General features: G+C 46.0%; 1 protein-coding gene across 1 annotated transcript; it reads right to left on the minus strand.

Moving 5' to 3' along the window:
• Positions 1–6,603: 6,603 nt before the first annotated feature.
• On the minus strand, positions 6,604–11,022 carry LOC126545845 (U-scoloptoxin(01)-Er1a-like). The gene is made up of 4 exons (XM_050193848.3): positions 10,955–11,022; positions 9,912–9,950; positions 9,246–9,286; positions 6,604–8,586 (listed from the first exon to the last, which is right to left on the minus strand). The coding sequence occupies exons 2-4, from the start codon at positions 9,925–9,927 to the stop codon at positions 8,206–8,208; spliced, it is 438 nt and encodes a 145-aa protein (XP_050049805.1). The 5' UTR covers positions 9,928–9,950; positions 10,955–11,022; the 3' UTR covers positions 6,604–8,205.
• Between the last annotated feature and the right edge of the window lie 948 nt (positions 11,023–11,970).

Genomic DNA, 11,970 nt, shown 5'->3' on the forward strand with positions numbered 1-11,970 from the left:
CGCCTGTCGGGCCTGCTGGACATGAAGCGAAGTTTTCGGGAGGAGGTTAATGAAATTCTATAGCTTTTCTCATTTTTTTCTTACTTCTTTGGCGTAAAGGAAGCTGGCGCGCGCATGTTATCTCGCGTACCCATGCTACGCAATGTGAGAAACCTTATGTAGGCTTGCCTTTCTCCATTTCTTCTCATTTATGTTTAAATGTGGACTGGCCACTTCTTGGCCAGTCCCTCGTTGTGGGTGTGTGCCATATAGTATTGGAATCATAATCACCATCAACAGGTGGTGATCATTTTAAAGAACTAGTTGGTGCGATATGTCTACCACCCGCTTCGTGTGAGCCCCCGCTGTGGGTATATGCCATGGTGGAAGAATCATGATCATCAGCACTCGGCGATCATGGCTAGTTGGTGTTGGCACTAGAAGATTGCACGTAAGAAAAGAAAGCTCCAAGTACGCGATGCAACATTTATTTGGAGTTAGAGTTGTGAATCGATGCGGCGCGACAATCTGTTCCTCCCCCTTGAACGTCGTGGTCTAAGATTGGTCCTTCTCTTCGTCAGGCAAATTGTTTCTCGCCTGTTTTTCTTTCGATACAGCGACCATCCTCTTTTTGCGTGAAATGTAGCAATTCCCATCAGTTCGTTGTCTTCCTAATACAGTAGTGTCATCACATGCCAAAGATGTCCTACGGGCTCCTTGGGGCTTTCTCAAGGAGGTCGTTGACATATTTATTTTCTTGAAAGTTAGATTCAGCCTGGAGTACATGTTCACTGCAAGTCGGAAAGCAATTTCTGCGGCATTGGCGGACTCGATTTTCCCAGCTCCTTTGTATCGTGCACCTTATTTAGGCCGATCTTATCAGGATGTACTTAAGCGGGTCCAAAAAATGTGTGTACCTCCTGAAGTAAAAACATTTTTCTTTAAATTGCATATGGAAGTACTCCCTATTAAAACTTGGTTAAAGTCGAGGGGCTGCTTTGTACCGTGGCCAATAAACTGTCGACTCTGTTCACGTGCCGAAACCACAGATCACTGTTTGATAGATTGTAGGGATGGTGTTTTTTTATTTTTTACATTCTCCAAGGGACGGTTAGAAAGGACATTGACATCACTCCATATTCAATTAGGTTTCTACCGTTTAGGGTTAGGGGCGGTCCTCCCTATGACATGTTCATAGCACTAGGTTTATACAGCTTATGGAGATGCAGACTGTGTGATCGCCATGCTGAAAGCCCGCGACCTACAAAACCCTTCTTTCGCGAAGCTGCTGCTTATTTGAGAAGTGTGTACGTTGCGCAGGAACTTCTGTCTGACTGGAAGCACTTGTTGGACGCATGTGCGCGTTTGCCCTAGTTTTGAGTGCGCAGCTGTGTCCGCTCTGTAATATATCTTCAGTTTTGTTTTCCATGTACTAAAGAAAAAAAAGGTTGTGGTCAAATGGTTAGAGAATCAGACAACAGCTCTGGGGGGCCGCGGTCCGAATCCCGACGTGGGACGCGCTTAATTTCTTTTTTCTTTTTAAAGTGAGTGTGACTCTACTCGGCGAGAACCCGACCAGCGACAGACCAACCCACGCGAAACCATGGGATGATAGGCAAAAAAAGCTTCGCTTTAAAAAAAAAAAACGTGCTTATAAAGCCCCAATAATTCATAAAGCAAGCCGTCATCAGCCATTTTCACTTCCTGAAGTCGCAATTTCTTGAAGTCGCAAAGCCTCTCTGCGGCCCATACCGAAAAATTTATTACCACTATTATTCAACCGATCAGCGTTATTCACTCAGTACTCTCTCGGACTTACGGTGACATTAAATATCATATTATGAAGCGCCCCGGACTCGCGACCGAGCGTAACTGATGCTGCGACGCTTAAGTGTAGAAGCGCTCAGCGTACTATAGAGTTCAGGCGATACGGTGTTAACCGCGAAGACGCTGTTGACGAGTGTCGTCTAGTGGAAACGCACCAGAAAAAATACTTATTTCTTGCCTTTCTTGCCGAGTTTCAGTATTGAGTACGAAGCTTCTGGCCAAATGTCTTCGGCCAACACTGAAAGATAGGCAGCAAGCGCCATTTGATGGTTTCGAGCAGAAACACGGGATGAAGAAGTTTGGCATGCGACTCCCTTTCTTTTGAAAGCGCTTTCAGAGGAGACAGACCAATGTAAGATCTCCGGCTGCAGTAGTGCCGCACACGTCCTCTAAAGCAAATTAAGTGCACACCCACGGTTCACATAAGACGAGAGCTGCCTGTACAGATTCCAAATGAAGCCTTAGGTGGCTTGGGGTGAAGCCCACTTCCAGTTTCCTGCTTGGGAGTTTTTCTCTTAATGTTGAAAAAAATTCCGCTCAATCGTATTTTTTTTCTTTTTGTCGATTATGCTTATTCTCGGTGTGTTCTGTAAATTTATATAGAAAATAAGCATTCTATTTCTTGGTATCTATACGTGCCGTCATTAAAGGCTTAAGTGTAGAAGTGCGCAGCATACTGGAGTTTAGTTGATATGGTGTTAACCACGAAGACAGTGGACATGCAGGGGAGAAGCGTCTCCTCTCCTTCCAAAGCCTTTAAATGATGCGGATTTAGCTCGCAAGTAACAATATTTCGCCGTATAATTTGTGCGTATTGTGTACTCCGCGTGTGCCGACGGTGCGTGTGCCCTTCGGCTGCCTGCTTGTGTGCTCGCGCGGTTTTCTTCCGCTGCTCGCCTGTCTTGCGCGCGCTTTAAACTTATGATACCCTCAACGAGTTGCTCATAGATTCTAGCTGTAATTAACATTCTCAGGTCTAGCAATTGCCTGCAGGCGTCGCAAGGTTAGCTACGCTTGCAATCAGCCTCCTCCTCCTCAGGCCTCCTCCTCCAAGAACACAATCGGGCGAATGCCAACGCACGACATGCCTTTCTTCTGACACGCAAATGCTTCAAAGAGTTCTCGTGCTCGTGTGTCACGCCACAGTCTCATTATCGTCAGCCGGCAACCGCGGGATTCGCAGTGTAGTGTCAGAAAGTCATTCACGCCTCGGCCTCTTTGATGAATGAAGATGCGGCCACGTGAAGGCCTTAGATACGCACAAAGGTGCGTGTCTGTTATACGAACCTTTCTCACTGTCAACATAATTCACTGCGAGTGCCTTCCTTCGCATCCTGTCCTCGTTGGTCAATCTGTGTTCCCTCCTCAGCACAAAGCGTTGGTTTTTCTTTCCTTTTTTTAGGGGCACGGGGTGGCCAGAAAAATAGAACGTATTTCGCCACTAGTATAGCATTATGCGTAGGCGTGTGAAACTCGCATGAGAAATTAAAAGGATAAAGTTGCCCATTAAACCAATTTTACCATTCTACATTCATTTATGCAGTTGAGTACATTCGTTGGTATCGCAGAAATAAAGCCTGCCATTATTCATGACCATTATTATATTCTGTGCAATGCCATTTCGCCCGCCTATTGTGATTCACCCAATTGTGCTGCCTTGTATCTTCTGCCTCCCCTTTTACTTTCGGCCAGTGAATGCTACCAGATAGGATACATTAATGTTGTTAACCTCATTCCCTTTCCCTATCTGTCTCTCTCGCCACGATATTACACATAACTAGCTTAATAGTGCGAGGTCGCGCCAGTGTGACTGACGGCCATCGTGGTCATATTCCGATGGGGAAGCAAAAATAAAAAAAAAGGAGACTGTTTATTGAGATGTTATTTTTTTTTAATGTTGACAGAGCTTTTAGAGACCACCTGTGGCATACATAGCATACCTCCCCTCATTCATCTGAATTACTCGAAGAGGCGGACATTACTTGATAAATAAATAAAATTCATAAATGTCAAATTACCCAAGTTTCACTAATAAGTTTTCGAATTAATTACCTTAGCGCACATATTGCAATTTACAAACTGAGGCCAATGAGATCACAAGAGACTCCCACTTGAAACGAATATTGAAACTAGCACCCGCTTTTAGATAAGCGCCGTCAAACTTGCGGCAAGAATAACTGTTACTCCTCTGACTTTTTTAGCAATACGACCTTTTATGCATCGAAGCTCGAAAATATTAGATTAGGGGGTTTTACGTGCCAAAACCACCATCTGATTATGATGCGCGGTGTAATGGAGGACTCCGGATTAATGTGGACCACCTGAGGTTTTTGAACGTGCACCTAAATCTAAGTACGCGGGTGTTCTTGGCATTTCGCCCCCATCAAAATTGGCTTCGCTTTGATCTCGCGCCCTCGTGCTAAGCCTCCCAACGCCATAACCGCTAAGCAACCACGGCGGGTGGCTCAATTTTGTTAAGAAGTCGAATATGCATTTTGATTTCTCGTGAAAGAAATGTCCGCTTAGAGTAGTCTAGCCCAAGGAGGAGTATTCTGCTACATACCACGGGCGATGTTTAACAGTTATCTTCATTCTGAAACAAAGCAGCCTATATAGATTTAAACCAGAACATCAATTTGTATAAATTGTTTTAGATGTTTTACTACCATATTCCTCATAGGTAAGCTCCGGCTTTGAAAACTCCAACCAGATCAATCTAAATTTCGCATTATTTCTTTTATCCATGCTAAGGAATTTTGTACATTGCCCCTTCAGCAATCTGTTGAACTTTGCCACAACACACCAGCGTAACCTGAATGGGCAGCACTTTAAATATTATATTTCAGAATGTCGACCTAGTTTAAAGAAGTTTTCCTTAGCTACTTTGAGAGGGTACTTACTCCTGATACCATATGAATTTATGGCACTTAGATGCTTTATAGCAGGGTCTTGGTCTTAACCAAAACAGGCTGTAAAGCAGCAACGAAGTTAGGACTAAGTGTCGTAAATGCATATGTTATAGAAAGAAGTACCCACTTGACGTTGTCCTCTGAAGCTCGCTTAAGCTCTGCCAATCTTTTCAAATATATTTTTTTGAAAATGTTTCTTATTAAGCTACGTTGGAATACTGCAGTGAAGTTCAACTAATTGCCGAAGGGGCAATGTCCAAAACTCTTGTACATGAACCGTTGTTCACGTGAGATTAACGGTAATTTACGCCAGTCTTTTGGTAACAATTATTTTCATTTTCCGTTCTGTTTTTTCCCTTTGTCATTGAGTCACATGAAACTGCGTTCTACTTGTCTACGGCATGGGGCATAGGGAGGGACGGATGATCGGACATCAACGCGATGAGGGAAAAAAATTACGAAGTACCGCACTTATTTTGTGTTTCTAGAAGCAAGTATTTAATTGTAGCAGACCGTTTTGTAGCATTTATAACAAATATTTAATCGTAGAAACCCGGTCTACTTACCTATTTTGGACACCAGGAGAGCTTCCTAGGGCTTTAGATGTCTCGCGAAGGGCATTTTCTCACCTTACAATGTTGAAAATTCAGTTTGAATAAATTGTCTCAAAGGCTCTTTTTCATTACTTTTGGAAAAAAAAACGAAACGTGCCCTGATACACTGCTTGCCAATATGAACGCATGAGTGAATGCAGCGACGTATATTGGAAGAAGATACGGTTGTAATTCAAGTTTATAAAAAAAATTTAAAGGTTTTAGCTGCGTCCAAGTTTCCAAGGGCGGTGAGCATGTATAAGTTTGAAGTTATTTTTTGTTTTTACCTCGCGCTGAAGTGTAACATTTATTTCTGCATTATATTAGTTTTCATTATATTCCTTAATTTTTAGCAGGGGTATATTTTATATTATTATGTTGTAAATCATATGTATTGCTCATAGCCTTTTAGCCCATATACAAGCAAAATAGAGTCGCAGGAAGCAGGCTGGGGTTTCGAACTTCTCTACCTGATCCCCCGGTTCCCCCCTACATCACCTTAATAATTGCTTTAGGCACATTCAAAGTGTTCTAGCATCATTCAGAAGTTTAGAAAATACGGGTAAAACACTGTTAAGCATGAAATTGTTTCAATCATATGAGGGTAAATCGAAAAATGAAGCCAATTTTCAAATGACATCTATTTCCACACATAAAGAACTGCAGATGTCACTTTTGCCTATATATCCCCTGCACGGCAATGTACTTTCGGTATCGTGCAATCAGCTTCTGTGTGGCGTCCACGAAGAAGGTGTCTGGTTGTTCACGAAGACGCGTCTGCACCGCCTGCTGGACCTCGTCGCCTGACCTGCATCGACGAGCGCCGCCTTCAAAGGACCGAATATGTGGTAATACAATGGCACCAGATCAGGGCTGTACGGAAGATGCGCTCACCGCAGGCCGTGCGTGTCCGCCGGTATCACTACCTCCGACCAAAGAAAGCGGCCTACGTCGCGCTGTTTCTCAGTGGTGCAGTCGTGGAGAGGTGCGCCCGTACGTGTGATATCTTTTGCTCCGCTACACTCGACTGAATGAGGCAGCGATGGGTACTCCTACTTCCACATCACTCCAAATATACGCGGGTTGACGTCAGACACACCCAGTTTTCGTTTATTCCCCCGAAAACACAAAATTGCCTTTATTTACTTTTATTCGACCTCACATTTTGCCGTAGTCAAATTTCTCACTCATTTCTGTGCTCGAAAATTAATATTTTTATTGCTTCAGTCGAGCCACATTACCGTTTCTTTTTTTCTACTTGTTCTCACAATTATGCTGATTGAATAAGACGGAAATCATAATGCGCACACATTTATTGGCAGTGTTAAAATGCAACGTTTTCTGTATAACAACTGTACAACAAAGAGCATGCACAGCACGAGAGAAATGGGAGAGCAACCAGTGCGTCTATATACACAGGACAAGACCCACAGCCACACCAGAAGTACAGACACAGAACCACGTGGAGACGCGAACAACAACGACGAACAAAACCACCACAACGGCGCCACAATGAATGACGTTAATGCACGAACAAATATGAGAACAGCGCCACCGAGTATCCCCTGAAGCAATGACTATATGCGTGTGCACCTGCGTTGCGTCTTGTAGGAAAATAACCCAAGCATTACATCGCATGCGAGCGCTTCAGGCTGCATTGTAGCTTCGTGAACTTCTACAGAAAAAAAATTCGCGAGTATACGTGTAAGCGTGTACAATTTTGAGGGAAAGCCAAGGAATGTTGCGTGTGCAGACTAAAGATTGTGGCCTGCACGTAATACTCGTAGCTATAATAGATCTTTTTCGCTGGGACGCTGTAGGAGCGACCCTCGGGTTTGCACTGGGATATCACAACTCCTGTACCGAAAGTATACTTGCTGCACAAGTTTCGGTGCATGCGCACCTAACAAAATCACATTTCCCATTTCCCTCAACAAAATGTACCCGCAGTACTAAACATGGGTAAAGCTAATACGTTGAAGTACTTGTGGTATGCCCGTGTTACCGTCATACTCGTCCGACCTTTTTTGAAATGGCAGCATAAGCTCTTAGGTACTCGTTCTTAGCTTTCGAGCATACATCTGCGCTGTAACCAAGTTCTTTCTTTTTTATTTAGTCTCAACTGTACTAGCTGCACCACGGTGACAAGCATCTGACGCGCAAGCACAAGCCAAGTTTCTCACAAAGCAAGAAGGCCACCACACAACACTTCGATTGTAAGCGCTGTTTATCTTTCGCGTCTTTCCCCGTGATATGTAGCGGCATGCAGTTGATGCGTGAAGCGGTGCGCACCATGTCCCGTTTGCGAAAGAACTCGAAGCAACAGTACGACTCGCAGGAGCGCAGGACATTTACTAATTACATGGTGGACTTGAACAAAAATAACAAGCAACGTTGGTGCTGGTAGCTGGCGCAAAGTTGGATGCCTTCAGAAACACTCAATTTTTTTTTTGCTATTAGGTTGAGCCCAGCGCCACTCAAGAATAGCGCAAGATAAAATGTTAGAACTTCGAGCCCCTTCTACCCACTAAAAGCTTTTCAGCAGAATATTCAGCTCAACCAGGTTGAGCATTGATGCCTATTTAGTTTTACGCGAGACAGAAGAGCAGAGCATCTATATAAACGGTATCAATGTTGTCCCTGTCAGCGGTACGAATGCCCACAGTTGCTGCCACGCAACCCAGCGCTTCTGCTTCTCCACCCTACGCGCCCGGGCGCTCTTGAGTTGCTGCGGCCTCGACTGTGGCACGCATAAGCTGGTTCAACCTAGCAGCAAATATGCAACCCCCACGAAGGCATCCCGGCAGTACAAGGCACCGCAGCATGTACAAATGCATGCACTATCCCCGGCTCGTGGCATCAAGCACTCGGCGTTTGGCGATCGGTGGCTTGCGGATTCAAGCCTTGGCCTTGTAAGACGGAATCAACTGCGCCGCCCGCTGGACGTCGTTGTCGGTGAGGAACGGAGCCGTCTCGACGCCGATGTTGTCGTTCACGTAGAAGAAGTCGGGAGCGTTCTGGCACGGCACGGCCTCCTCTGCGAAGGCGCACGTCAGGCTCAGCTGGCTGAACACGGTCTGGTTGCCGCAGAGGAAGCTGTACTGCTGCACCTCGGTGTTTCCATCGGCGTGGGTGACCACGTTGCAGACGTGGAATATCTGGCAGTTGTTGTCAACATCGGCGAAGTAGCCGTTCTTGGCCGGGCACGTGAACGACGTTCGGAACCCGCCCACGAGGAATTCGGCGCCGTCCGGCAGCTCGTACGCCGCTCGCTTGGACTGCGAAGGAAAATATTTGGGAAAGCTCAACACGTGATAAATAGTCTCAATATACAGCCGGCTCCATAACGGAATTTCTTTTCTAACGCCTTTAAATTGTGGCGGCATGTATGGAATTTAGTGGGAGCATTTGCCAGGGCGTGAGAAGCCGGTGCACTATTGCTATCTTTCCTTTGAACTTTTAACACTGCTTGTCGGTTTTGAGTTTCGCGACGTTTAGAAAAATTGCAGCTGCGGTGTTTGCAAAGCAATTTTGTGGGCTAAAAATAAACGTAGTGCCTTGAGCAAAGGTTACAAATCTGTTTACACTACTGATAACATAATTAGTGTGAAAACAGCGACATGAGTTTTAAGATGACGAGCTTTGTAAGTGGGTACATCAGACAGTTGTTCGCAATGTCGCTGCCAGTGTTATCGCACTCCTGGTCTGTAATGAGTGAAACAAAACTATTTAGTAGCGTCAATAAAACAATTTACTTCCTTATAGTTCCAACTTAAAATTTGCCATTTATCTCTGAAATAAAATAGGCTGATAAGAAAGAACTTTCAAAGTTGCTCCTAAAACGCGTCTAAAGTTCTATATAAGCTGCACACACATTCTTAAAGAACCTAACACTATCATAATTTTTTGCTGCTACGAAGGTTTTCGAGGCACTTACCCTTGGCAAAGCGATGGCAGCTACAGCGACAGCGGCTAGAACTGAGAGAAAATTTAATTAGTAAATTTTAATACCACACGCACATGCAAATGATTATCTTGAGAATTATGGAACATTTCAGCAGGTAACAAACACCGGGCTAACGGTAGTGCAAGTGCTTTAAAGCAGTTGTAAACTACAGTGATAACATATTGGCGCGGTTCTTATCTCGGATATGACTATGTGGTGCAACTTCAAGTGTAAAGTTGATAAATCTTCTGTGCTGAGCCTGCATGGAGAGGGAATCAATATTTCCGCTTGACCGGTAGAAATTTTACCGTCTGTATACATTTTTTTTCTCTTTATACTCACCAGTTTAATTAAGAAACATAAAGGAAATAAGGCTAATGACAGACGGGAAACTCGACAAGAATTTAAAGTTGGTGCGTACAAGTGAGTCACAGTACAACACGTATTCTCAAGCTGCTTCAAAACACCTAACAGAGCATGACTAGGCGTTTTCAAATTGGACATTTCCATCTCTCCCTCCCCTTTTGGGACGGCTTAAGTTTTTAATATAATCTTCCACTTGTGGCGAATGAGAAACGACAAGCCCGTTTCAGTTCCATCACATATTTCGGCAACGCCGCTGATAGGAGGTCACATAGTACAAAAGTATACACTTACCAATGAAAGCCTTCATTTTTTGATGCGAAAGGACGTATGCTGAAAATAACATCAAACGAAAGTCGATTCAGAAAACACATATCAGAAACATGAATTTCTTATGATCACAGACTAAAAATCTTTTACAATTTTTGTAACGACCTAGTAAAGCGATAAACGCAGGTGCGATAATCGGAGCGAGGAGCAGCGAAGAACGCTTTTGCCTCCGGTGTTTCGGCAAACCGCGTAAGCGTTGCAGCCGTGAGTAAGCACGGGAATTCCGCGAGTGCGCTCCGGACATCTGAATGCGACCTTGTCCGGTATCACCTGCATCAAGTGATCATCTGACTGTTCGGCTCGCGGAGAAGGCCGGATTTTGCCTTCGCGTGTAAATCCAGCTTAGCCAACAAGGGTTGCTAATTATTACGAAATTAGGAAAGCTTAAAACTGTTCCGGCAGTCAATAACGTCAAAACTTGCGCCAGGTCCCGTCGCTAAACACAGGGGGGCGGGGAAACTGCAGCTTTCGCTGGCGATGCGGGACAGTAGGTTATGACTTTTGCTGTGCGAAACTTACAGAAGAGAATCTGTGATATTTTCTATCTGGTGCGTACCATTAATTAGGATGTGTCTAATTCTCGCATCCAGTGTGAGGATGGCGCACAACACCGCCTTTTCTTTTTTTACTCACTCCGCGAAGTTCCCAGTGATAGATGTTCTTTTGATACATCGAGACACGGTAAGCAGCGATTGGACGCTCACAGCCCTGATTCGCGGTTCCAACCGCGTACGGCGGAATGCCGGGCTCGGTCCCGCGACGGGAAGAGAGTCGAACACGGAGGCTACGTGTTGGACGCTCGCCCGCACGCGGAGTGCCTCTTCCTGCGCAGCGATGGCACGCACGTGAAGTCCGCCGAGAACGCGCGCAATTACGCCCGCAGAGTCTCGAAGTGGTCTGTCGATCGCGCGCGCTACCGGCGAGAAGGGGCACGCCCGTCGGGCCGAGACCGGCGCGCGCGCACTTGCGAGGCGTTATTCCGTGGCAGGCGAGGACCGGCGACTCACCGGAGCGGATGCAACGGCCCACGGCGGGATGTCAGTGGTAAGCAGGGCCGGGCCGGGCCACGCTTTTATAAGCGCCGTGGCGCCAAGCAGAGCGGAATCGGGCACAACCAGCTTTCACTCGGAAGAAGAGTCGGGGAGAGGATCTCGGTGGACGCGGGAGAGGGCTGCACTCTTGTTTCAGCCGCGCTCGGGTCTCGGCGCGGTTTGTGTTTTGCTTGTAACTCGATTACGGAATAACGGAGCCCCGTCGTAGCTCCGAGAGAAAGGACGGCGATGAGCGGAGGTCATTCACGACCTGGCTGGCCGGCCGACCGGACCTCGGAAGGCCCGCTGACCTTCTGGTCACCCCGAGGAATCCGTGTCGTGGGAGGAGGGGGCCGGGCCGAAGAAAGTGCGCACGCACGCGCAGTTCCAATATATCCGCTCTGCGAGCCTTAAAAGAAAAGAGAAATGGTGACTGGCCCTGCGATGAGCGCAAAATGCACCGCGGGCTCAACTCGAGAGTCGGCCTGGGGTCGCAACTGGCGTGGCCAAGCATGATTTCAGCTCGGTGAACAAGGCCAGCTGCTGAACGCGGTGAATGAGTTCATTGCGAGCCCACTATATGTTTCACTACGAGAAGGCCGCTGAGATACAGTCCATTTCTTTCCAAGTACTCGAGCACGGGAAAGCATCGCTGTGCACATGATGCCCTGCATGCGGAGACTCGCGACCAATGATTGACGGTGAGCACACTGTGTAGCATGTATAGCCTGCTATATATGTTTCGGCGTAGATTTAGTTACTTATTTACTTACTTTAATGATGATGATTGGTGAACTTATACGGTCTCTCCACGTTCACTTCTCTGTTATCTGTCCCCTTCTTGAGGCGCATGCGGGAAAAGGTAATATATATTGAACAGCAATTCCAGCGAGTGCGTGAAACGGCGGAACGGGTCCCATGGCAGAACGATTAATACAGACTATAGCTGGATAAGGCGACTGCAGCTACAAGACAAATTTAAGTTTAATTAC

This window comes from Dermacentor andersoni, chromosome 1 (assembly GCF_023375885.2).
Source record: "Dermacentor andersoni chromosome 1, qqDerAnde1_hic_scaffold, whole genome shotgun sequence".
In the NCBI taxonomy this organism is placed as follows: Eukaryota; Metazoa; Arthropoda; class Arachnida; order Ixodida; family Ixodidae; genus Dermacentor; species Dermacentor andersoni.